Source organism: Sphaeramia orbicularis, chromosome 1, assembly GCF_902148855.1.
Source record: "Sphaeramia orbicularis chromosome 1, fSphaOr1.1, whole genome shotgun sequence".
NCBI classification, from domain to species: domain Eukaryota; kingdom Metazoa; phylum Chordata; class Actinopteri; order Kurtiformes; family Apogonidae; genus Sphaeramia; species Sphaeramia orbicularis.
In genome coordinates, this window is record NC_043957.1 from 23915235 (window position 1) to 23937831 (window position 22597).

General features: G+C 37.2%; 2 protein-coding genes across 3 annotated transcripts in view; both read left to right on the top strand.

The window, feature by feature from the left end:
* The first annotated feature begins 4495 nt into the window (after positions 1–4495).
* Positions 4496–19373, top strand: LOC115417091 (E3 ubiquitin-protein ligase pellino homolog 1-like). The gene is made up of 7 exons (XM_030131074.1): positions 4496–4963; positions 9543–9729; positions 14320–14449; positions 14808–14909; positions 15851–16048; positions 16134–16322; positions 17888–19373. The coding sequence occupies exons 2-7, from the start codon at positions 9644–9646 to the stop codon at positions 18464–18466; spliced, it is 1284 nt and encodes a 427-aa protein (XP_029986934.1). The 5' UTR covers positions 4496–4963; positions 9543–9643; the 3' UTR covers positions 18467–19373.
* A 1057-nt stretch (positions 19374–20430) lies between these two features.
* Positions 20431–22597, top strand: part of vps54 (VPS54 subunit of GARP complex) — a 32165-nt gene continuing 29998 nt past the window's right edge. For both annotated transcript variants that reach the window (XM_030130321.1, XM_030130393.1), the window contains exon 1: positions 20431–20563. The gene's annotated coding sequence lies outside the window, so the exon portion shown is untranslated. The remainder of the gene's footprint in view (positions 20564–22597) is intronic.

Below are 22597 nucleotides of genomic sequence, written 5' to 3' on the forward strand. Positions count from 1 at the left end.
GTTTCCTCCTCTGCTTTTTATTCAGGTAATACATTTATACAACATGCAGTGAAACTTAAGATATAATCAATGTAACTTAAAAGTTTATGAAAACAGAATTTCTAAGTAAAGTATTAGCTTTTGTTGTATAATTTTTCCAATTTTCACTTTAATCTGCTTTACAGCTTTATTTGGACTATTTTCAATTTTGGAATGTACAGAAATGACTGACTAATAAAATATAGTAGTCTTGAAAGAGTACAATGATCAAAAACACTAAGTTCTCGAGTGTTACTGACTTAATTCTCCTGTTGAAAATTAATATTAAAAAATTTTAATGCAAACTTTATACTGAACTAATGCAGAGATGTTAGATTTGAAAAAAACTTAAAGAAAATGAGCAATTTGTTGTCCCTCTATTTTTAATACATTTATTTTTCATGCCACTTTGACTTATTTTCCCAAATGTTATAATATCTACGAGCCGTCTACGTGTAACTACACAGTGTCATACTCATAATGTAACAGTAGATGGCATTACTTCACATTCACACTGCCTGGGCTTCTCCTACTGTGTATATTACAGGTTACAGCATAAAGTATATCAGTCTTAACTTTTCATGACATGGGAAAAATAAACATGGTTTTGCTTGCTTGGACTTTGGGAAACAAAAGAACACATCATTAGATGCAGTAAATAATGGAAAAAACTCCTTCAATAGAGGAAATACTCCAATACTCCAGTAAAGGGTTCCTGCAGGGTCTTAAAAACTCTTAAGTCTTGAATTTACAAATCAGCATTTAACACCTTAAAGTCTTTAAATTTTATTAAATTTGATATGCTAGGTCTTAAGTTATGTTGCCATAAACTTGTTCACTTTACTGTGTTTAACTTTATCTGGGAAATGTCCAAGATGTAAAGAAAGTAATGTTAGTTGACTCAGTTCCACTAATTCCACCCCACAATTTATATTGGAATTAGGAACTAATTATTGCTGATTTTGCAGCCCTCCAGGGAGAAATGATCACAGGACATTCAGTTCTGTGTATGCAGTGGTGTAGTCAATACCTCCTTATTTTTCAGTCAGCATTGTGTATACTCACCCACTCCTAAATCTCTCCAATGCTCATCAACATGCTGATTTTTTTCTCCTAGGCTGGTGAAGCCATGATCCGCCCTATTCTGCCTCTAATTGGCTAATACTAGCTGCCATCACTGATTAGATTGGTTAACTATAGGCATGAGGACTGATGAGCCAATCAGAGGGAGAGTAGGGCAGGTCATGCTGAGGAAAATATTGCTAACTAGCCCTGTCCATCTCTGGAACCCGACTGGACATCTCAGGTGCCAGTGCCACCCTACTTGATTGACAGGTCCCTGCATGTCTCGTTGAAAGATGTGTGATTATTGGAAATGCAAAGGAGAAAGGCAGAATAAACATATTTCAAGTGAGTGACACACATTGAGACAACCTACTTTCATGGAATACATAATTCTGAGGTAAGTTTTAAGGTGGTTTCAGAATGAGTCACTGTTTTTAACTACTGGCCACATGACTGCACATCTAGAGGAGAAGAGATTTTATCGCCAATAGTTCAACTATATGAGTAGGCTAACATTATGAAAGGCTAACGTTACCCTATGTTTGCCTCATGTTGAATACATTTACATACATGCAGCTGCTTGTGTGACCAGTAATACCTACAAACGGCTCCTGATCAAGACATGATATTTTTATAATAGTGAGCAAATACTAGTGACAGATTTTGGGGAAACTAAATAGAGTAGTCTTACTTTGTCACTGTTCCTAAAACAGGGCATTTTTTCTGGAGTACTTAAAAAAAAAAAAAAAAAAAAAAAAAGGCAAAAATTGGGAATATACCCACTTCCCCAGGGACCACTACACCACTGTGTGTATGTAATATTCAATCTCTGCTGATGTAAGTGAAGTTTTCCTAATTTCTAGGAGTCACACATTTTTGCCAGTATGGCTGTGAAATAGGCTGTGAAATAGGTCGTCTTTAAAAGGTCTTAAGAAGTCTTAAATTTAACTTGTAGGAACCTGTAGGAACCCTGTCAATGGTTTTAAAGCCTCCTCAAAGCTTGTTAAAAAGATTCCGACTCATTTTCTTAGTGTCATACAGGTTAGTCCTGCTTTGCATGTTGGAACATACATTGCAGGCTACAGGGTTACTGGTTTGTGAATTATGTGATTTTAACCGCTCTTCTTTATTTAACTGTTTTACACTTCAGATTCAGATGTAACCACCATAATACATGACAAATATAACTCCAAATTTACACTATAAACTGTATAAAATGTATAGAGGGTATTTGATTTTGTCATAAACTAAATGTGTGTGTCCAGTAGTGTTTCAGTGTGTTCTATGTAGAGGCAAACCAGATCATAAGGACTCTGTAGTAAAGCATGGCACACTTACAAAACTGGGGGAATCAGAAATACAGGCCTTTCTCATACAATTCTAACAGTGTTTATTAAAGGCTACAGATAGAAGTCCCAGCCACTGTACGTAGATAGAATGTTGATATAGACTGAACATATTCTGTTTATATAATTTTTTTTTTTACTTTAGTTGCAAATATGACAAAATCCACTAAATATCAAATTATATTATGTAGGGCATTTTCTTTGGCCAGGCTATGCATTACACATAAACTGAAAACAAGAAAACAGCATTATTTTTGAAAGATGGACCGATCGCAAAATTTTCTGCTGATATGATATTTAAGTTAATGTTTTGGCCAATTGCTGAGGCCGATTCTCTATGCATGAACTCCAGCCCGTTGAGACAGATGGATGCAGATACCTGGAGACAGGTTCTGTAGGAGGTTTTTCTTCTTGTAAAATAATTTTTTCCTTGGTCTTGTCATTTTTGGGACTTGGTCTTAATTTTAGTTTAGGGAATTTATTATGTATAGTATTATGTAGGAATAAAACTGAATTGAATTTATACAGATGTTACTTTTTTTCCTTTATGTTGTTTTTATTGTTATTTATTCCCCTCTAAAAAAAAAAGTAATCATTATAAATATAAAAATAAGTACTTGTTTAAAGTCTTTCAGCTCTTTATGACATATTTTTGAATTAATATTGGCTTATATCAGCAAGATAACAGGAAGTACTATTTAAGCAGTTGTCTGAAAAGAACTCTGATGAAATATATGTGTAGTGAAATATTTTTTCTATTTCCTTTGACAGTATTTCATTGTGAAGGTCTGTTTCCATTGACAGTGTTTTATTGTGAAGGTCTTTTTCCATTGACAGTGTTTTATTGTGAAGGTCAGTTTCTATTGAGTGTTTTATTTTGAAGGTCTTTTTACATTGACAGTGTTTTATTGTGAAGGTCTGTTTCCATTGACAGTGTTTTATTGTGAAGGTCTTTTTCCATTGGCAGTGTTTTACTGTGAAGGTCAGTTTCTATTGAGTGTTTTATTTTGAAGGTCTTTTTACATTGACAGTTGTTTATTGTGAAGGTCCATTTCCATTAACAGTGTTTTATTGTGAAGGTCAGTTTCTATTGAGTGTTTTATTTTGAAGGTCTTTTTCCATTGACAGTGTTTTATTGTGAAGGTCCGTTTCCATTGACAGTGTTTTATTGTGAAGGTCCATTTCCGTTGGCAGTATTTTACTGTGAAGGTCAGTTTCTATTGAGTGTTTTATTGTGAAGGTCTTTTTCCGTTGACAGCATTTTATTGTGAAGGCCTGTTTCCATTGACAGTGTTTAATTGTGAAGGTCTTTTTCCATTGACAGTGTTTTATTGTGAAGGTCCATTTCTGTTGACAGTGTTTTACTGTGAAGGTCAGTTTCTATTGAGTGTTTTATTTTGACGGTCTTTTTCCATTGACAGCGTTTTATTGTGAAGGTCCGTTTCCATTGACAGTGATTTATTGTGAAGATCCATTTCCATTGACAGTGTTTTATTGTGAAGGTCCATTTCTATTGACAGTGTTTTACTGGGAAGGTCAGTTTCTATTGAGTGTTTTATTTTGAAGGTCTTTTTCCATCGACAGCATTTTATTGTGAAGGTCCGTTTCCATTGACAGTGATTTATTGTGAAGGTCCATTTCCATTGACAGTGTTTTATTGTGAAGGTCCATTTCTGTTGACAGTGTTTTACTGTGAAGGTCAGTTTCTATTGAGTGTTTTATTTTGAAGGTCTGTTTCCATTGACAGCGTTTTATTGTGAAGGTCCGTTTCCATTGACAGTGTTTTATTGTGAAGGTCCATTTCTGTTGACAGTGTTTTACTGGGAAGGTCAGTTTCTTTTGAGTGTTTTATTTTGAAGGTCTTTTTCCATTGACAGCGTTTTATTGTGAAGGTCCATTTCCATTGACAGTGATTTATTGTGAAGGTCCATTTCCATTGACAGTGTTTTATTGTGAAGGTCCATTTCTGTTGACAGTGTTTTACTGGGAAGGTCAGTTTCTATTGAGTGTTTTATTTTAAAGGTCTTTTTCCATTGACAGCATTTTATTGTGAAGGTCCATTTCCATTGACAGTGTTTTATTGTGAAGGTCTGTTTGCACTGACAGTGTTTTATTATGAAGGTCTGTTTCCATTGACAGTGTTTTATTGTGAAGGTCCGTTTCCATTGACAGTGATTTATTGTGAAGGTCCATTTCCATTGACAGCATTTTATTGTGAAGGTCCGTTTCAATTGACAGTGTTTTATTATGAAGGTCTGTTTCCATTGATAGTGTTTTATTATGAAGGTCCGTTTCCATTGACAGTGTTTTATTGTGAAGGCCTGTTTCCGCTGCTTCCGGGTGCGGTGTCAGTGGTCTTTTCAGATTCAGAACAAATAGGGAAACGTTTCTGTCTGTTTTCACTGTTCAACCGGCGAAAAGTCGTTAAAACCACCTGAGACCATTGTTCTTTTTCATTCCTCTGTGCATAAGGAACCAGTTTGAACATCTTGAGCCGAAACAAACCACACCGGGACACCTGGAACCATAACTTGGTGAGTTTGTTGTTTATAAAGTAGCTTTGTTTCTCCCGTTAACGTCAAAATATATTATTCCCCCAAATGCCTTTCAGTTTAAACAAGCTCGTTAATTTACAAACTAAACACCTCTTACCTTCCTAACTTCCAACCGAAACTCACTTTAAAAGTGTAAAACAATGTAGGTAACTAATGTAAAGTTAAGTAAAAACGTCACATTAGTTTTCATTTCCCTCTGTTTAGATAAGTCGTTCTTGTTTCAGCTATAATTATCCATAAAAAAACCCTTTTCCCTATCTATTTAACACAATTCCCCAGTGTTAGCCTATGTTGTTAGGAATATTAAAGACTTCAGTAGCAGCCAGTACTTCTTAAAGGTAAATTAAAGCAACATTAGACTATAACACCCATGAATATTAACACATTGTGGATGCATAACCTACAATTTGTTATTATTATTATTATTTTTTTTATGTCATTTTAAATTTTCTGATCCACTTTATTAGTCTTATATTTTCTTTGTATTTTCTTTCCAGCTGTGTTTCTTGACTTATTTGAATCAATATAAAGTGACTGGTGCAGGTCTCTAAGGCTTAACTTTAGTCTGTCCTGCTCCATGAAGCCCAGCTGGCCTCTTTTGTTCGGCCACAGGCTGATTAACATGCATCATCCCACTGGAGCATCTGTCCCAGCAGACGCTGCCTTTGTTTCCCGATTCTAACTTGATATTTGGAGCTTTTTGTCCAACTGCCTGCTCATGATAAAAGCTTTAAGACATGACACGCAAATGTTGACCTGGAAAGGTTTGACCCCATTTACCCATGCAGTAATAAGTGCTCTTGGTTCACAAGTAAACACCACTAAATAGAACTGTAAATGCTCTCACCAAGATGCAGTGTGATCTGGACTCTCAAACCCACTTGGCGAATAGCTCCATTGCTGTTCACATATTCATTGCAATATGATCAAACAGTTATAACCTGATAAAGATGATGAGTTCAACAAATGTAAATTCAAGCACTGTTTCTTTTCAGTTTTGATTGTTTTTGGTTCTGGTGTGAGAGTTGAAGAAACTATGAGGTAATCTCTGGCGTTTAAGTTCTTCATAAAAGACAGAAGTCAAAAAATGACCAAGGTTTTCCCTTGGTTTTCAGAGCATTTAGGTGTTGTTTGGATTCAAGTATTTGCAATATGTTTAAGGAAAGGTTAGATGCGTGGTGTAGAGTGTGGCAGTGCTTTTTTTTTTTTTCCAGTACAAAAATATATTTTAGAATAATTTTGAACCATTTTTTACCCCTCAGCCAGCTTCAGGTAATCGTTTTATCTTCTGTCTGTCCATTCAACAATGTAATCATATTTTTGGATGAATGCATTGAGATATCTGCACCAAATTTATATTGTGGATGCATCTTGGCATGGAACAGAAGCCTATTGACAATAGGTGACCTTGGCCTACTTTTTCAGGGTCCAATGTCCTTGAGCAGTTATAATATCACTGTACTTTCATGTATGTGTATATACATGTGTGTGTGTGTATATATATATATATATATATATATATATATATATATATATATATATATATATATATATACATATATGTGTGTGTATATATATATATATATATATATATATATATATATATATATATATATATACATATATGTGTGTGTATATATATATATATATATATACATATATGTGTGTGTGTGTGTATATATATATGTATATATGTGTATATATGTATATAGATAGATAGATAGATAGATAGATAGATGTATAGATGTGTGTGTGTATATATGTATGTATATATATGTGTGTGTGTGTATATGTATGTATGTATGTGTGTGTGTGTGTGTATATATATATATATATATATATATATATATATATATATATATATATATATATGTGTGTGTGTGTTTGTGTATATGTAATAAGTTTTACACAAAGACAGTCTGATCTAAATTATAGGGCAGTAACTTTCAACAGAATCTTATACTATATTTGGCTGAGGGGTATTAAAAGTGCGTAGCACATTATGCTATAGTTCAGGAAAGCATCTAAAACATTCTAGAGACTTGAAAACAAAACTTGCTGATGTGAATGAACTATCATTAGATGTGAGAAAAGTTCCTTTTCTTAGGGTGGTTCCCAAATTAACTCGGCCACTGTACCTAAGGCTTGTGATTGTAGATAATGTAAAAGACACAACAAAATAGAAACAACCTAAATTACAAACTACACCTTCCATCCATAGTTTTGTGATTTAGCTAATTCTTATTTCACTCATTTTGTTTATTTCAACTTCAAGTTGAAAACCCAGGGTGTGTCAACTGCTTTTAACACGTGTCTTATCAGATCAGATATTTATCAGCTATGTATGTGTTCAGGGAGAGAGGTCGAATCACAGTAATTTCAGTCAGGTTGAAGAAATATCATCCATGCTACCACAGCTACTGTCTCTTGAGCTCTGTCTGTTGCCATGGTGAAGTGGGTTAGTTGTGTTTTATGGGCTGGACGGGGGATTTCCTCTTCAAGGCTGATGTGAGAACACACCCAGCCGATGGAGCACTTCTCCAGGTCGGTGGAGTTTTGACAGTTCTTAACAGTTGTATTTTATTTACACCACATTTCAATAAATCTTCTGTAAGTTTATCATTCTCAAATTACAGACATGTTGAACAATGGATACACTGTTTTAAACACATAAAGTTTCTAAAATTAATGAGCCAGGTCCAGGACTTTAATGTTATTATTACATCTGTACTCATTGTGTTATAAAAAGTCATATAACGCGTCACTCAGCAACCTTTGACTCCACAGACTGACCCTCATTGTTCACACGTCCTGATTAAATCATACCGAAATGCAGCTTTATTTCTCTTCGTTTCTGATGATCAAAGTGTCTTTCAGGTTGATGTAAGAGGTGTTTCAGTTTAACAGTTACCTTTTCTTTGCACGCATCTTTGTCACGAGAGGAAACAGCGAGACACACAAAAGAGAGGCTGTTGTGTAGAAGTGAAGTCACTTTAGAAGTCATCCTCCTATCTGGTGTCCAGTTGAATGGGTCTCTGTCTGCATGGCTGTATTCATAGCCAGTGAAATAAACACTGATGACGGCTGAGACTGGTTATGGGGGTGAGAGGGACTTTATATGACATGTAGAGCTTTAAATCCTCTCGATCTAAGCTCAGGTCCAGAAGCTAGACCTATAAAAATTAAGTCCTATGGTCACATTTCATCGCTGTTTTTGTTTGTGTCACTTCAGGGTCAGTAGAATTCCACCTATTTTATAATCTCACTTGTAAATGAATCATACTTTGATATATTACACCAAACAGAACCCTTTGTGTCGATTTCCAGATGATTTTATTTCAAAAATATAAATTCTTTTGGAATTTTCCAGAAAGTTTTATTCTGAGAGAAAATAATATTCATAAAATGTCAGGAGGACTCCATAATGAAAGCAAATGAAAGTTTTTCCACTTGTGATGATGACAATAAACACTGAGTGAGCTTTCTCATTTCCCTCTAATGTAATCACCAAGAAAATAATCTGCACATTAATCAAGAGAGAAAATAATGATTCATTGCAGGGCTTAAGTTAACTGCGTCTGTCTCCAGTTAGACACTTGTTTTCGATGAATAATTTGATTCTTTTTGGTTTTAAAATTAGCCTAAGTGTAGTAATTCTGAGTTCATTGCAACTACTAGTAAGTTATGGTTTATGATGTCAGATCCTCGTGGATCTCCATTTGCCCTGTAGAAACCAGATTCAGGCTTCAGGCTAGTTTTAGTCACAGCACAGAGGATTATAACATCGATTCCAGTGTTCTGCTAAGTGAGTCACCCCGTCACAGATGCAGAAGGGCCAGATTTACACCTAACAACCCCACTCAGTGTCCCACTGTGAATACATACATTGTGTGCCACTGTTGCTCCCAGCACAAAGACAGTGTGGGTCTATTGTGGGTATGAATGGTGCTGTGTTGAATCATTTGTGTGTTTGTCTGGCTGTCTGAAGAGGGTTTTTTTAAATTTAAATGAAATTTTCAAAGTTTTCCAACACAGTGTTTCCTCTGAAACCTGTCTGGTGATTTTCTGTATTATACTGTCAGCAAATTTGACATACAGACACCATCATCATCATCACTTTTATTTGTCTATTTGATCTCCATAATTGTCTGAAATTGATTAAAAATATGACAATGAGCTTTCTTGGAGTTGGAGTGTCTGACATGTTTCTTCTTTGGAAAACAGTTGACACTAGTTTTTAACAAATTGGCTTCAAAAAGTGACAACAATTGCAAGACTCTGAAAATGTTAAAACTAGAGTCACCTTATGTTTCCTAAAAAGCAGCATATCACCTAACACCACTATGAAACGCAATGATGTGTTTTTATTTCTTTTAAGTCAAGAGTGGAGAGGTACAGTACAGATAAATGTGATACATGTTGTTATAGATATGCAGACACTGTTTGGATAAAACAGTGCGGGTGTCAGTCTGCTGTACTGAAAAAAATATCAACACAAGTGTATTTTTTAATGTGATTATAAGTGCTCAACTTCGTTGACTTTTGACTGTTTCTGCAGGTGGTGTGTGGAGTACACTGATGGAGACTCTCTGAAAGTGAAGGACAATCTTCAGACGGTGGGAAAGTCATTGCTCTGCTTTCCCTCTGAAGGCTGCACAGATGTTTTCATCTGGTCAAGAAAACATCTCCACCTCCCCGACATCCACCAAAGGACCAGTCAAATATGGGGAGCTCATTGTGTTGGGGTAAGACGGGGTTTTACGTTGGCGGTAAAGAGTCTAAGAGTCTCATGGTTTTACATGTTTAAACAGCACAATAACACACTGTACTGTGTGTAACTACTGACTCTTAGTGTTCCTACATTCCAGACATGTTCTGCCTCAGTACAAACTTACTGCTTTATTTTTAATGAGGAATCTGCTTCCACTGCATGTATATCTGTGGACGTGCCATGACCTGGGTGACTGAGAATCTGCACAGACACTTTTCATCACATGATAATTCAGTTAAAAGCATGGCATCTCTGCTTAGTGATGCATTCAAGGACTCTGTGACAGCCAAAACTGAAGTGTCGGCTGCTGAAAAGAATACAAACGCCTTGCCTTCCTCTTGTCTGAGGGCAAAACATTTGTGTTATAGAAGTAGGCTACCAGTACATGTAGTCTTCTATACTCTTACACTGGTATCATGATGTGTAGAGCATATTTTTTGTACTGTGTAGAATAAAATCCACATCTCTAAATCATCTGTCACATTATGTGTTAAATATTTATTTACTTTAGTACATGCCCCTGGACAGCTGTGGTGGCAGTGACACTGGCAAAAGCACCTGAAGTAGATATGTTTCTGTTGATATCATCCAGATCCATGTTTGCTCTAGTCATACAGAGCTTTTTAATGGAGATTCAAATGATAGAAACAATGGCTCATCTTTCCTCCTGTTGGCGTCATTTGCAAGGCACTGCCAAAAATACTTGTTTTCTTTTTGCAACCAAATATTAATTTTATCCCCCCCTTTCCTTGGTTGTGGTTGACAACTTGTGGGAATACGCTCTGCTTTCGTTGTTTGATTTGTCATTGAATGATGTGTTTGGTCATGCTAGACAACTTTAAATTCAGCTTCTGTAAGAGACACTAAAAGTATGAGAACATGTGATTGTTGAGCAGATCAGAGTTAACAAACTGTTATGTTAGTCTCCTCATTGTAGTTGTTGCAGAATTTTCAGCAGATTTTTATCCTGCTACAGGGATTTACTCCCATTCAGTCACAAAAGCTGGTGGTAAGACCTGTTTCCCAGTCAGCATTCAGTCATCATTCAACCCAAAGGTGTCTGATGGGGTCAGAGGTCAGGGCAGTGTGCCAGACACTTCAGTTCTCCCACATCCAACTGCTTTGGAAAACCACTTCTTAGGTGATGTGTCTCATGAACTAAATTGGTGGGAAACTGTTTTCATTTCATTCTGACTTTCCTCAAATACACTGCAGGGAGCCAAAGCAAAAAAAACTAGCTGCGCAGCAAAGATACAAACGAGATGATTAGGGCAGTCCACATACTAGTATAGGACATATAGTGTATAGTTTTAGGAAGAATTATTACAGAGCGCTTCATGAATAACTGAAGCAACACATGCAGCTTTTTTTGTCTATTTGGTGCCTTTGAGGCTGGTGTCTACACTATGAAAGGCATATGCTGTGGAAATTGATCTTACCATACATTTGGAGTTAAGTATAAAAATGCACCTGTTTTTTTTGTTTTGTGGTTGCATCATCTTGACAGACATGGGAAGAATTTGGGTGAGAGGTTGTGTACAGGTGACAGTTATGTGTAGAGAAAATAAATTCCATATATTATGTGACAGAGAAAGTAGAAATGCGGAAAAAGTAATGGTCATTATTAGACTTTGAAGCTGTTTCAAACAACTTTGAAGTTGTATCTAACACATAATTAAGATTTGTCAGGTTACAGACACAGTGTTTCCTTAGGATTTTTGACAGTAACTACATTTCAGAAAATCATCAGATTGACTGTTCAGGATGAAACTTGAAGGAATAATTTTATATAGTAAAGCAGGATGTTGTAGATATATTTTTTTGTCCATCAGGACACCAGTTAAATGCATTTTTAAGTTAACTACATTTGCACACAAATATGCTTGAAGTAGAAGTTTAGTCTCAACCTGAACTGAAGAAAATCCTGATGAGTGTAGTTTCTGGGATGTTTGAGGTTATCGTTATGCTCAGGCCCTGTGAGCTGAGTAAACATTTGAGTTCAGTTAAGAGTTGAGCCATTCTTTCACTTGGTAATGCAAACTTCCTGCTTCACATGGTTCAGTCGCCTCCTTTCTTAGACAAAGTCCACAATGTAACTCAAAACACCAGACACTCAGTAAAGCACCCTCTGTTTTACCAGATATAAAAATATAGCCACCAGTTAAAGACTGTTGTAATTTCACATGTGGACACCGTTATAAAAAAAAAGCAAACAAAAGGTCTGAAACCACAGCAGAACCACAACTCTTCTGACGTCTGGGACCTTTCTGAACCACAGCAAATGGACCTCCTTCAGGAAGTACGCTGCATTCTTTACTGTGGCACAGTTTTTCCAACACATTACTGCTGAGGCCAAATAAAAAAAGAAAAGGTGCAAAATCTTATCAGCAGCCAAAGACGGGGTTATATACACACTGAAAAAAAGAGATACTCATAGAAAAACATGTTTCTCAAACTAAGGTATCAAGTAAAGGATTAACACTGAAACTCATCAACATATCAACTGGTCAGTTTAAACATGTGAAATCACACCCAGGTGCACTGTGGTCTATGCACTAAGGCAGAGCTGTAAGACCCACTAGATTAGAGCTGTAGCTATCAACCATCACTAGTCAGTTAATCAGCAGATATTTATCATAAAATGCTAGAAAATAGTGATGTGTGCAGACTGTTTGTGTATATCCTCAGAAATGTTGTCAAGGTAATCTGAAGTGCTTTAGTACAAGTCAACTGCATTTCTTTGAGTTCTTGATGTTCACAGTGTTCACTGACAGGTTCCATCTATTCAACCCCTGGGGTTGTTGACACCTCCAGGGTTGTTGAGGATTATGTTACACACCTGAAACTCACTCTGAATCAACCTGTGAATAGGTCTAAAAGTGCTTGGAGACCTGATAAAATTTCACACCCATTCATCAGCTTTATGGATATGTGTTCTGACTGTCAAAAACAGCCGCCAGCTTTTAAGGTGGAATGTTTTTTGCCTGGTAATCAGTGAATGAGGTGATGCTGTGAATCAGTCAATGCACCTTAAATGTCAATATGACATTTTAACAATAATATTTGTTTTATTGCTTGTCTTGCATAACCTATGCTTCAATAATAGTAAAATTTTTAAGCTCTTAAAACATATGCATCTCCCTTATTATTCAAACTACCGTTTCCGTCATTCCATAGCAGTCTGGCATCATTGCACATGTGAAACACTTGCAATATACCTTTGGGGCCTTTTTAGAAATTCCAGTTGTGTTTAAAATACTTCAGTATAACACTGCTGAGTTTCACTTCCAGAGAGGGGATCAGCTGACTATTCAGTCCTCTGATCCGGAATTTAATGGATTCAAGAAATCAGTCGCAATACCCTGCATCAATACTGACCTCCAGAGCATGGCTCCTGTTCCACAGTTAAGTTGTGGCTTTTTAAGGTTAAAAAAAAGAGGTCTCAACCAGGATGCTTTTTTGTGGTTTTTTTTTTTTTTTTTTTTTTTTTTTTGTAAAGTACTCAGTTTTATATAAGTAAAACTGCTTTCTTAACTTTTTGGAATTTGTTGAGAAACACTGTAAAGAATTCAGCTGACTTCCTGACTGAGGTCAGTACTTTGTGGTTCAGAAAGGTTTTGAAATCAGGAAAATTGTGGTCTGCTATGGCTTCAGACCTTTTGTGTTGCTGCTGTATTATGGGAAATGAAAGCTGAAATGAAGCTTTGTGGGATCCTAGACTTTTGCACTCTTGCATCACTGAAATGTCATATTTTGCTAAACCCACTTTTATTAGTCTTTGGTGTATTTATTTGGGTATTTGGACCCTAACAGTTCAAAGAGTTTGACTTTGAACCTTCCAGGAGCTGCAAAGCTATCTTTTATATTCATTTTGGCAAAAATCGAATGGATTCCTACAACTCTCTCTTTAATTCCTGCTTAATTTGTTACGTCTATAACTAGTTACGTCACAACATTTGCATATATAAGGTCAAAACTTCTGATGAACATTTTTCAGAGTACGCCATAATTGTTCGTCAGCAGCAGCGGTTGTAGTCCATAGTGAAAATATGTCCAAGCTTTGAGCTGATTGCCTGAAATATTCAGTTGTTGGTTGAACAGGACAGAGCCGCACAGCCAACAACCTGGAGGGGGTGGGGCGTGAAGTGGCTCATTTGCATTTAAAGGGCCAGTTCTCAAAACAACCCTGCTGGTGTCATTACTCAGAAATAGGACTGAAGATGGACCTGTGGAGTTGAATTAATGAAGAATTCAGACCCAAGCAGAGCATTTACAGTAAATGTAGCCCACAGGGAAGTGTTTTAAAATGCATAATTTCATTTAAAAAAGCAAAATATCGCTCCTTTAACAGCAGAATAGTATATAAATGTTATTAATCTGTAAAGGAAATGCAGCCACACTCTCAGTCCAGACAGCAAAAAGAGGATTTAACACAAGATACTAAAATGATTACACATAGATGTTACCGAATGTAGCCTCTTTTCTTTCCACTTTGTGAGAATGAATGACATGTAATAACTGTCAATAATGACGTGTCTCACTGTTTTCTGTCCCTTGTGTTCAGTTGTAATGGCACTCTGCCCAATGGAGACAAGGGGAGGCGAAAAAGCCGCTTTGCTCTTTACCGTAGAAACAAATCCAATGGAGTGAAGCCCAGCACTGTCCACACATCCTGCACTCCTCAGGCCGCAAAGGTGAGCGCAGTCAGCACCTTGGTACAAGTACGTACATGCATGTGAAGCACAGAACAGGAGGCAAAGGGGGAAAACCACGTTACTATTAACAAAACATATGTACAGACTGACACCAGCAAAGACTATATTCCACCAAATGTATTGTTTGTTTATCTTCAACCTGATTTGTCTTCTTCATCGATGCTATAGCAAAACACTGTTCTCGAAAGCACATCACTGAGTCTCACTGTTGCTCTGGATGACATGGTTCGTCTTTTGGAAACAGAAGGGATCGCTAGTTTACCAGAACCTAAACCTTGTTTTCTGTTTTTCCTTCAGATTTTAATTGTTTTTTTTTTTCTTGTTTTTTTTAATGAAGGCTATTAGCAGCAAGGAGCAGCACAGTATCTCATACACTCTGTCCCGGGCACAGACTGTGGTGGTGGAATACACCCATGACAGTGCCACCGATATGTTTCAGGTCTGTTTCCTCCACTAAACACACCGCATCAGAAACAGACACACAGAAGAAATTTTTTCATGCCTAGTGTTACCTCAGGGTGCCATCACAGCTCTTTCAGCTCAGTATTGGTTCCATGTTTCATAATATTTTTAGATTCATGCTGTAATTAAATGACTGACGTCTGCTCAGTAAGGGTCCCAGTGTGTGCATGAAATACCAGATCAGGTTTTCATATTTAGTGTTTTGATTTGGACAAAGAGAGAGCAAAAGAGGTGAAGACATTTTCAGTTTTTTGTAGCCCCCCCCCCATTTCTGTCTCCTGGGACCTTAAATCTGTCACTCAGATATTTAACCCCACCATCCATCTGAAAACACAGATGACGAGCCAAAATTGTGCATCACTGTGTAGATTTTCTACTACATGTAAACAGAATGCAGAAGTAAGATCACTTTATACAATATGTTAAATTATGGAAACAAATTATTATGAAATTATTGGAATTTATTGTGCACTGAAGCTTTAACAAAAGTCTTTTTTCACAACTGTGTTGGATTATTTTGTAAGATTTCTTTAACAGTAAATACAGTATTGATCTAATCACTCAAACCACTTGCCAGGGGTGGTCTGGGACACATTTGATCACATATCTCTTTGTAGCGCTGTTTTGGTCACAAGTGTCTGTGTCTGTACATGTGTATTATTCCTTGAAACAGTTTTTTCTTAGCCATCCTGTGCTTGTCCTGTAACGGACTGATGTGATGTCTGTGTGAGGCCCTTTGACCTTCGAGTGGAGGTCACGATTAACACAGATGTGAACAGAGATGTGTGTTGCTGTCCTCTTGTTCAGATCACAGACACATTCTAAACCAAGTCAAGTCCAACCAGAGCCACAGAGTCACACTGATACTGAGATAACACCCTCAACTGAACACAAACCTGACACTGTATGTGATGACAGATCGGCCGTTCTACGGAGAATCCAATCGATTTTGTGGTGACAGATATGGTGCCTGGTGGTCAAAGCAATGCTGATTCTCAGGCGCTTCAGAGCACCATCTCCCGGTTTGCCTGTCGGATCATCTGCCAAAGAAACCCCCCATACACCGCCCGGATCTACGCCGCTGGCTTCGACTCCTCCAAAAACATCTTCCTCGGGGTAGGCCGCCGTGAGTAGATCACAGTTGGTCTTCACATCTCTGTAGCGTTCTCTGTTCTCATTCGTTGTCCTTCACAATCCCCAGGAGAAAGCAGCCAAGTGGACGATGCGGGATGGTCAGATGGACGGACTGACCACTAATGGCGTTCTGGTGATGCACCCCCGCTTTGGCTTCTGCCAGGACTCTAAACCAGGACTGTGGAGGGAAATCTCAGTGTGTGGCAATGTCTTCACACTGCGGGATACAAGATCAGCCCAGCAGAGAGGCAAGATGGTAGGTGATGGCCTTAACATATAAACATACACACATACACACACTGTACATGCACAAGTAGCATCAGGATCATCATCAGCATTTAAGATTCACCTTAAATGACACAAGAAAAAAACCCAGCAATGAGAGGTACAGGCATTTAGAGAGTGATGATATCCACCTCAGCAGTTCTTTTTATGCTTTTGAATCTTTGAAAAAGGCTGATCTATTCACTGCAACACACTGTTTTTCACACTAATCAGTTTACTTTTACTTCACAGATATAAATACAAACCACAGAAAGGAAAAATATAGGGCTGAACGATATGGACAAAATTTCATATCTTGATATTCATGCCAGATATCTCGATAGGATATCGATACGGATTCAACATTTATTTTACACTCATTATAGAGTTTCAAAATGGCCCTCACTCCTGCCCTCATATGTTTGTCATTGGTTGGCTTCAGCTGTCGATCCACAGCAAGCATGAAATAAGGTTTGTGGTTGGCTGGCCTTAGTGGTGCATTCAAGGGCAGTCGTAAAAATGAAATTTGTTGTGACTTCCAGAGCTGTACATGCAGGGCGAGCGCAGGGGAAATCTATATCCTTTATATCGTTGCTTTTCCGATATGAATATCTTGAATGTTCATATCTAGATATAGATATGATAATGATATATCTTTCAGCCCTAGAAAAATGCAAAGTTCATGTAAAGTGATACCGGTTGTGAAACCAACCTGGCTATTAAAAGCTGTTTTTGTATTTTACGGCCTAATATGTTGTACAAAGTTGTTCCACAACATGGAGTCGGTACTAAAAAATAGATGTTCTGACTACATTATTCACTTGAAGAATTTAGTAATAATAATAATAACTTTATTTATATAGCACATTTAAAAACTGAGTTTACAATGTGCTTTGACAGACAGAGCAGAAGGGCACAACAGCAGGATGCCCAGGAGTCAAAATAACAACAGAGGACCAAACAGGAGCACAGAATTAAGCTGAAATTGAAATAAAACAAGATGCAAGCAAAGACATTAAAAAAAACATAGAAAAACCACACAACACAGTAAAAGAGATGAGAACAGCAAACTAGAAAAACATGACTGAATAAATTTTAGTGTATTGAAGTAGAGCTTGCAGAGATTACAGAGACATAACATAATGTGCTCAAATCAGTATAAAAATGAAGGAGGGGAATAAGACAACATCATGTATGTCAGTGTAAGTGAGTATACAAAAAAGAATAAAATTAAAACATTAAAAAGAGACAACATCACATAAAGGCAAGTCTATAAAAATGTGTTTTTAAGAAGTGACGTAAAAGAAGTCACTGATTTTGCAAGCCTTATCTCGGGCAGTCTGTTCCGAAGTCGAGGGGCCCTGATGGAGAAGCGCAACCACCTTTAGATGTAAGCCTCGAGTATATTTGTTATCTATGGTGTTGAGTGTCTGCATAGTTGTGCATATGTCGTTGCTAGTCATTGGTAATCCATCTATTATGTAGATCTGAGATTTTGTTGAATTTATCACATACTTATGGTACAAATTAAACGTGTTACCATCTGCTTTTCTACAGGTGGATTCTGAGTCTAATGAGCTGGTGGATGGTTCACTCATTGATCTGTGTGGTGCTACTCTGCTGTGGCGGACAGCCGAAGGCCTGGCTCACACTCCCACCGTTAAACACCTGGAGGCGCTACGTCAGGAGCTGAACGCCGGGCGACCGCAGTGCCCCGTAGGCTTCAATACGCTCGCTTTCCCGAGCTTGCGACGCAAAGACGTTCTGGATGAGAAACAGCCCTGGGCCTACCTCCACTGCGGCCATGTGCACGGTTACCACGCCTGGGGTGGACGCCGGGACCCCCAGGTGGAGGAGAAGGGCCAGGAGCGGGAGTGCCCCATGTGTCGGGCTCAGGGCCCATATGTGCCTTTGTGGCTGGGCTGTGAGGCGGGCTTCTACGTGGACGCAGGACCTCCCACACACGCCTTTGTCCCCTGCGGTCACGTCTGCTCTGAGAAGACAACGATGTACTGGAGACAGATCCTGATGCCCCATGGCACACATACTTTCCACGCTGCCTGCCCGTTCTGTATTCATCCCCTGAACGCAGAGTCCAGCTGCATCAAACTCATCTTCCAAAGTCCGTTGGACTGAAACGGCTCAGACTATTTATCCACAACTGTCTCACAGAAATTACGTTCAGCTGCAACTAAACTGCAAATAAAAAGCTTTAATGCTACCTCCACCTCATTCAGCATAGTCAGTGCTGGTTTAGATTTTGTTGCAATGAAATGCATTTTGCCTTGGAAGGATCAGCAAATTATTTTACCTATAGTCAATAGACAGGAGGTAGGCGAGGTGGATGCACAATATGAGGAAAATATGCAATGTTTGCTATAATGTTGTTCAGTATTGTACTTACAACATGAATTGCGATTAAGAAAAAAACATACTGAAGTCTGCATATTGGCAACATGGTTTAAGATCTGTAACAAAGCAGATATATTTGCAGTTACTTTGTAGTTACATATGGATATAATTTCTGAAAGGGGGTTGTATCTGGAGAGGGGATTAAACAGGAAGCTTTATGTTTGTAACTTAATTATTCATAACTTAATTTAACTTAATTTGGATCAATATAAAGTGTTTTTAAATCTCACGTCTTTCTGGAAAGGCACGTTTGAGTCAGTTTGTAATTTTATACATTTACCTCCTTATCTTTTTGTGAATGAATCAGAATTCAAAATGAAAATGCAGAATTTAACAGCTGTAATGTTAATATTTCTGCCTGCCTTAAAAAGCTTAACACTAACATTAAAAATTATCATTTTGGTGTCAGTGCCCAGGTGAAATACTGTCATGAAGCTTTTTATTTTTTATATATTCTTTGGGGAAACTGGATTTTGAAGCGGGAAACTGTATAAAAAAAAAAGAGAGAGAAAAATCTGTTCTACAAGTGGCCTTTCTGTATTACTGTACTTTTGTGATATTTTTTTTTTAATTCCAACACTGTACCCCAAGGGAACAAATAAATAAATGTATACGTATCTGGATACTTGAAGATGCTTTTGTGAGATTTATTTAAAACAAACAAACACACAAACAAACAAACAAACGGTGGTATATAAACAATTAAAATGAAGCAATCCAATTAAGGAGTAACAGAAATAATTGACAATTACAAAAATAATCAAATCATTTACTTAAGGACAAATGCTAGTAGTTCTGCATTCAAAATCGTATTTATGTGAAAGTATGTAAATATCAGCAGAATATATACGTAGTCACTGCAGTAAAACTGTTCTGTCAGTGTTTGACTATTACACTCTATTACAGTTAATTTTACTGCTGTGTTAATATGTATGTTCTACTTTACTGTCATAGCTCATTTGAAACATACTGTTAGTAGTTTAATCTGCAGCCAGACATTGTTCTATAAGATGTTTGTGGCTCTTTTCATGAGCTGTTCTTCTTTTGTGACAATGAATTTTCCAGTGAATCCAAATGAGTTTTAAAAGATTTTAATTACCATTTAAAGAAGGTGAAACTCAACACATTAAGGAACTCTTCATCCTTTAGTTCATCACAAACCACCAAAATCAATACAATCTCAGACCCTTTTTTTTTTAAACTGGGCATACAGAGTATGAAAAACTCTTTATGAATGATAACTAAAGCTGTAGTGGCTTAAAAAGTATATTTATCTGAGATATAGCGAAGTAGGAGAATGAATCTTTAGATATTGACAAGTACAAATACCTCAAATTTGTACTAAAGTAAATATGTTTAATTCCATTCCACCAGGGAAAATATATTCTTAAACAAATACAAAACATGATGCAATATTTAATTTGACATACACATTGTATCAAACAGTCTCTGATTGAAGACAAGTCTCCAAACATAGAGTAATTAAGTATCTTTTTGAGTATCTAAAAGCTACTAAGATTAGTAACAGAATATAAGACACTTATTTATTTATTTATTTATTCTCCAGAAATAAACATGTAATTTACAGGTCTCCAGTGATATAAGGTTTCTGTCCAGCAGGTGGCAGTAGGGGTCTTCCAGGGCTCGTGGAGGACACAAAAACCAAACCCACCGCTCCGCCCCTCCTCCTGCAGTGCATGATGGTCGGTTTACCGGTGGTGGTATCTGTTGCTGTGACTCCCGTTGTTTTCCTCCCGGTTTCTCCGGTGTTCCTGTGATGGTGCAGAGGAGAAACACCGGCTGCTGTGCTTTGGACGACAGGTACGGAAGCACCTGCTCCCCCGTAGCCGGTGAACGTTTCGGCAGTTTGGTGGGGCTAGTCACCTGGCTAACCAGCTAGCGTTAGCCAATAGCCGGGCTACGTGTAACCTGCTGACAATTTTAGCTTAGCTTTATGACAAACGCGCGAGCAAACACCACCTTATCGGCTGTGTCACCGAAAGTAAAACTGTATTCATGTGTCATTTGTCACAGTTTGGTATCAGTTCATCTGTCACCTTAGTTTAAGGTGGATTTGTAGGTAAAAACTGCAGCTAATGAGTGCTTGGGAGCTAAAGCTAGGTGGATAGCGCCTGTCACAGCTGCCTGATTGGATGGAAATTTGACGTTTTAAGCAAAAAAACTTTTGTTTTTGGTCACAACATTTAACATTTCTAAATTACAAGTAACAAGCAGTTAACGTTGAATGGGTTCCACCAGGTTTAACTCTGCAAATCAGCTCGATTTGACCCATTGTAATGAAAGAAATAATCTCCAAACTTTGCCATTTTCGTGTGTCTTTATATTGACGATCTTGAAAAAGAGAAATGAACTGTGCAGTTGTATGCAGCTTTTTTAGGACAGTGAGGCGTGCATTGCTCTTCAATGTGACTGTGGAACATCTCATTTTAAATTACATAAGAAGACGTCCTAAGGCGTGTATCACTGCCTACTTTTAATAATACAGCATCAAATGTCACACGAGTTTATGGCATTAAATTGTACTAAAGTATTAGCAGCACATTAAAGAGAATACAGTTTTACTGAATGCAACATGATTTTTACGATTTGTAGTATTTCTTTGCACTTAATTCAAATGCATTTACTCATGATACGGTTTTAATTATATGTTTCTATATATTTTGCATACTGGTCCTGGATTCTTCTGGATTCAACACCTTGTTCAAAAGCGCCATTTCATTTTCATGAGAAAGAAATTGTGTGTTTTTTTTCACACTGGGTAATGAAGAATTGGGTTTCAGAAACTAAAATAAGGATATCAGGGTGTGTTGATCTGTTTGAAAGTGTGCTTCTTCTCCTGAGAGTCTTTCCAAAAATACATAAATCAGCCAGTTATTTCTGTTTTGGCCTGACAGGAGTCTCAGCAGGTCTTACAGATGAGTAGTTGGACTGCATTTGAAGTAGTATTCCTGGTGTGTTCATTTTGACTTTAATAAAGTGATGATGATGTTGACAGTTTTTATGTGGAAGTGTCTAAATTGTGTTGGTAGTTGCAGCAATCCAGCAGACATCTCTTCTAATCCTCTCATCAGTTTGATGGGATTATCAGCGAAGGGTCTTTACTCACCAGCAGTCTGAGCTGTCAGCACATCACTTCTTCATCTGCAACTGTTATTAAGTGGTTGTTCAGAATAAAGAACAGTTATGTTATCAAGGAAATACTGCATCAGTGTATTTAAAATGATTTTAATATGGGACAGAAAATCTGTCTGAACTGAATTGAACGAAACAGCAAAGATCTCTTTGCATAATTAAGATGTCATTCACACTAAACCCTGAGGATAGTCAGTATTTTGATTTTCTGTATTTAATGCAGTCTTGTTGACCTTAAATAGTTTTTGCCAAGGCAGACAAGGACACAGAGCAGCACAAAAGTCAATAATACGTAAAAAGCCATTAGCAGACACACACAAAAACGGCTTCCACTCGAGCATATTCAACTAAAATATGATAAAAGTAAACAATTATCTCATTTTGATGCTGAACTAGACAGAATATGATTTTTAAAATTAGAAAAGATTAACCTGTTTTGCTATCACTGAATGAGAAAAGTCATTATAGTCATTATGTGGTAAGACTATTTTCTTATCAACTGTGGAACAATTGACTAGCCTATGAAAAGACGGAAGAATGGGATCATAGAATAAGATGGATACAATTGTCTATTTGTAGTAGATAATATCAGTAATATCAATAGTCAATTAACTGATTAACCTTTTACTCTGTAAAGAGGAAAATATGTTTTACTGACTCGAGAAAACAAAGGGCAGAGAAGTATTCTGGCATCATGTTATG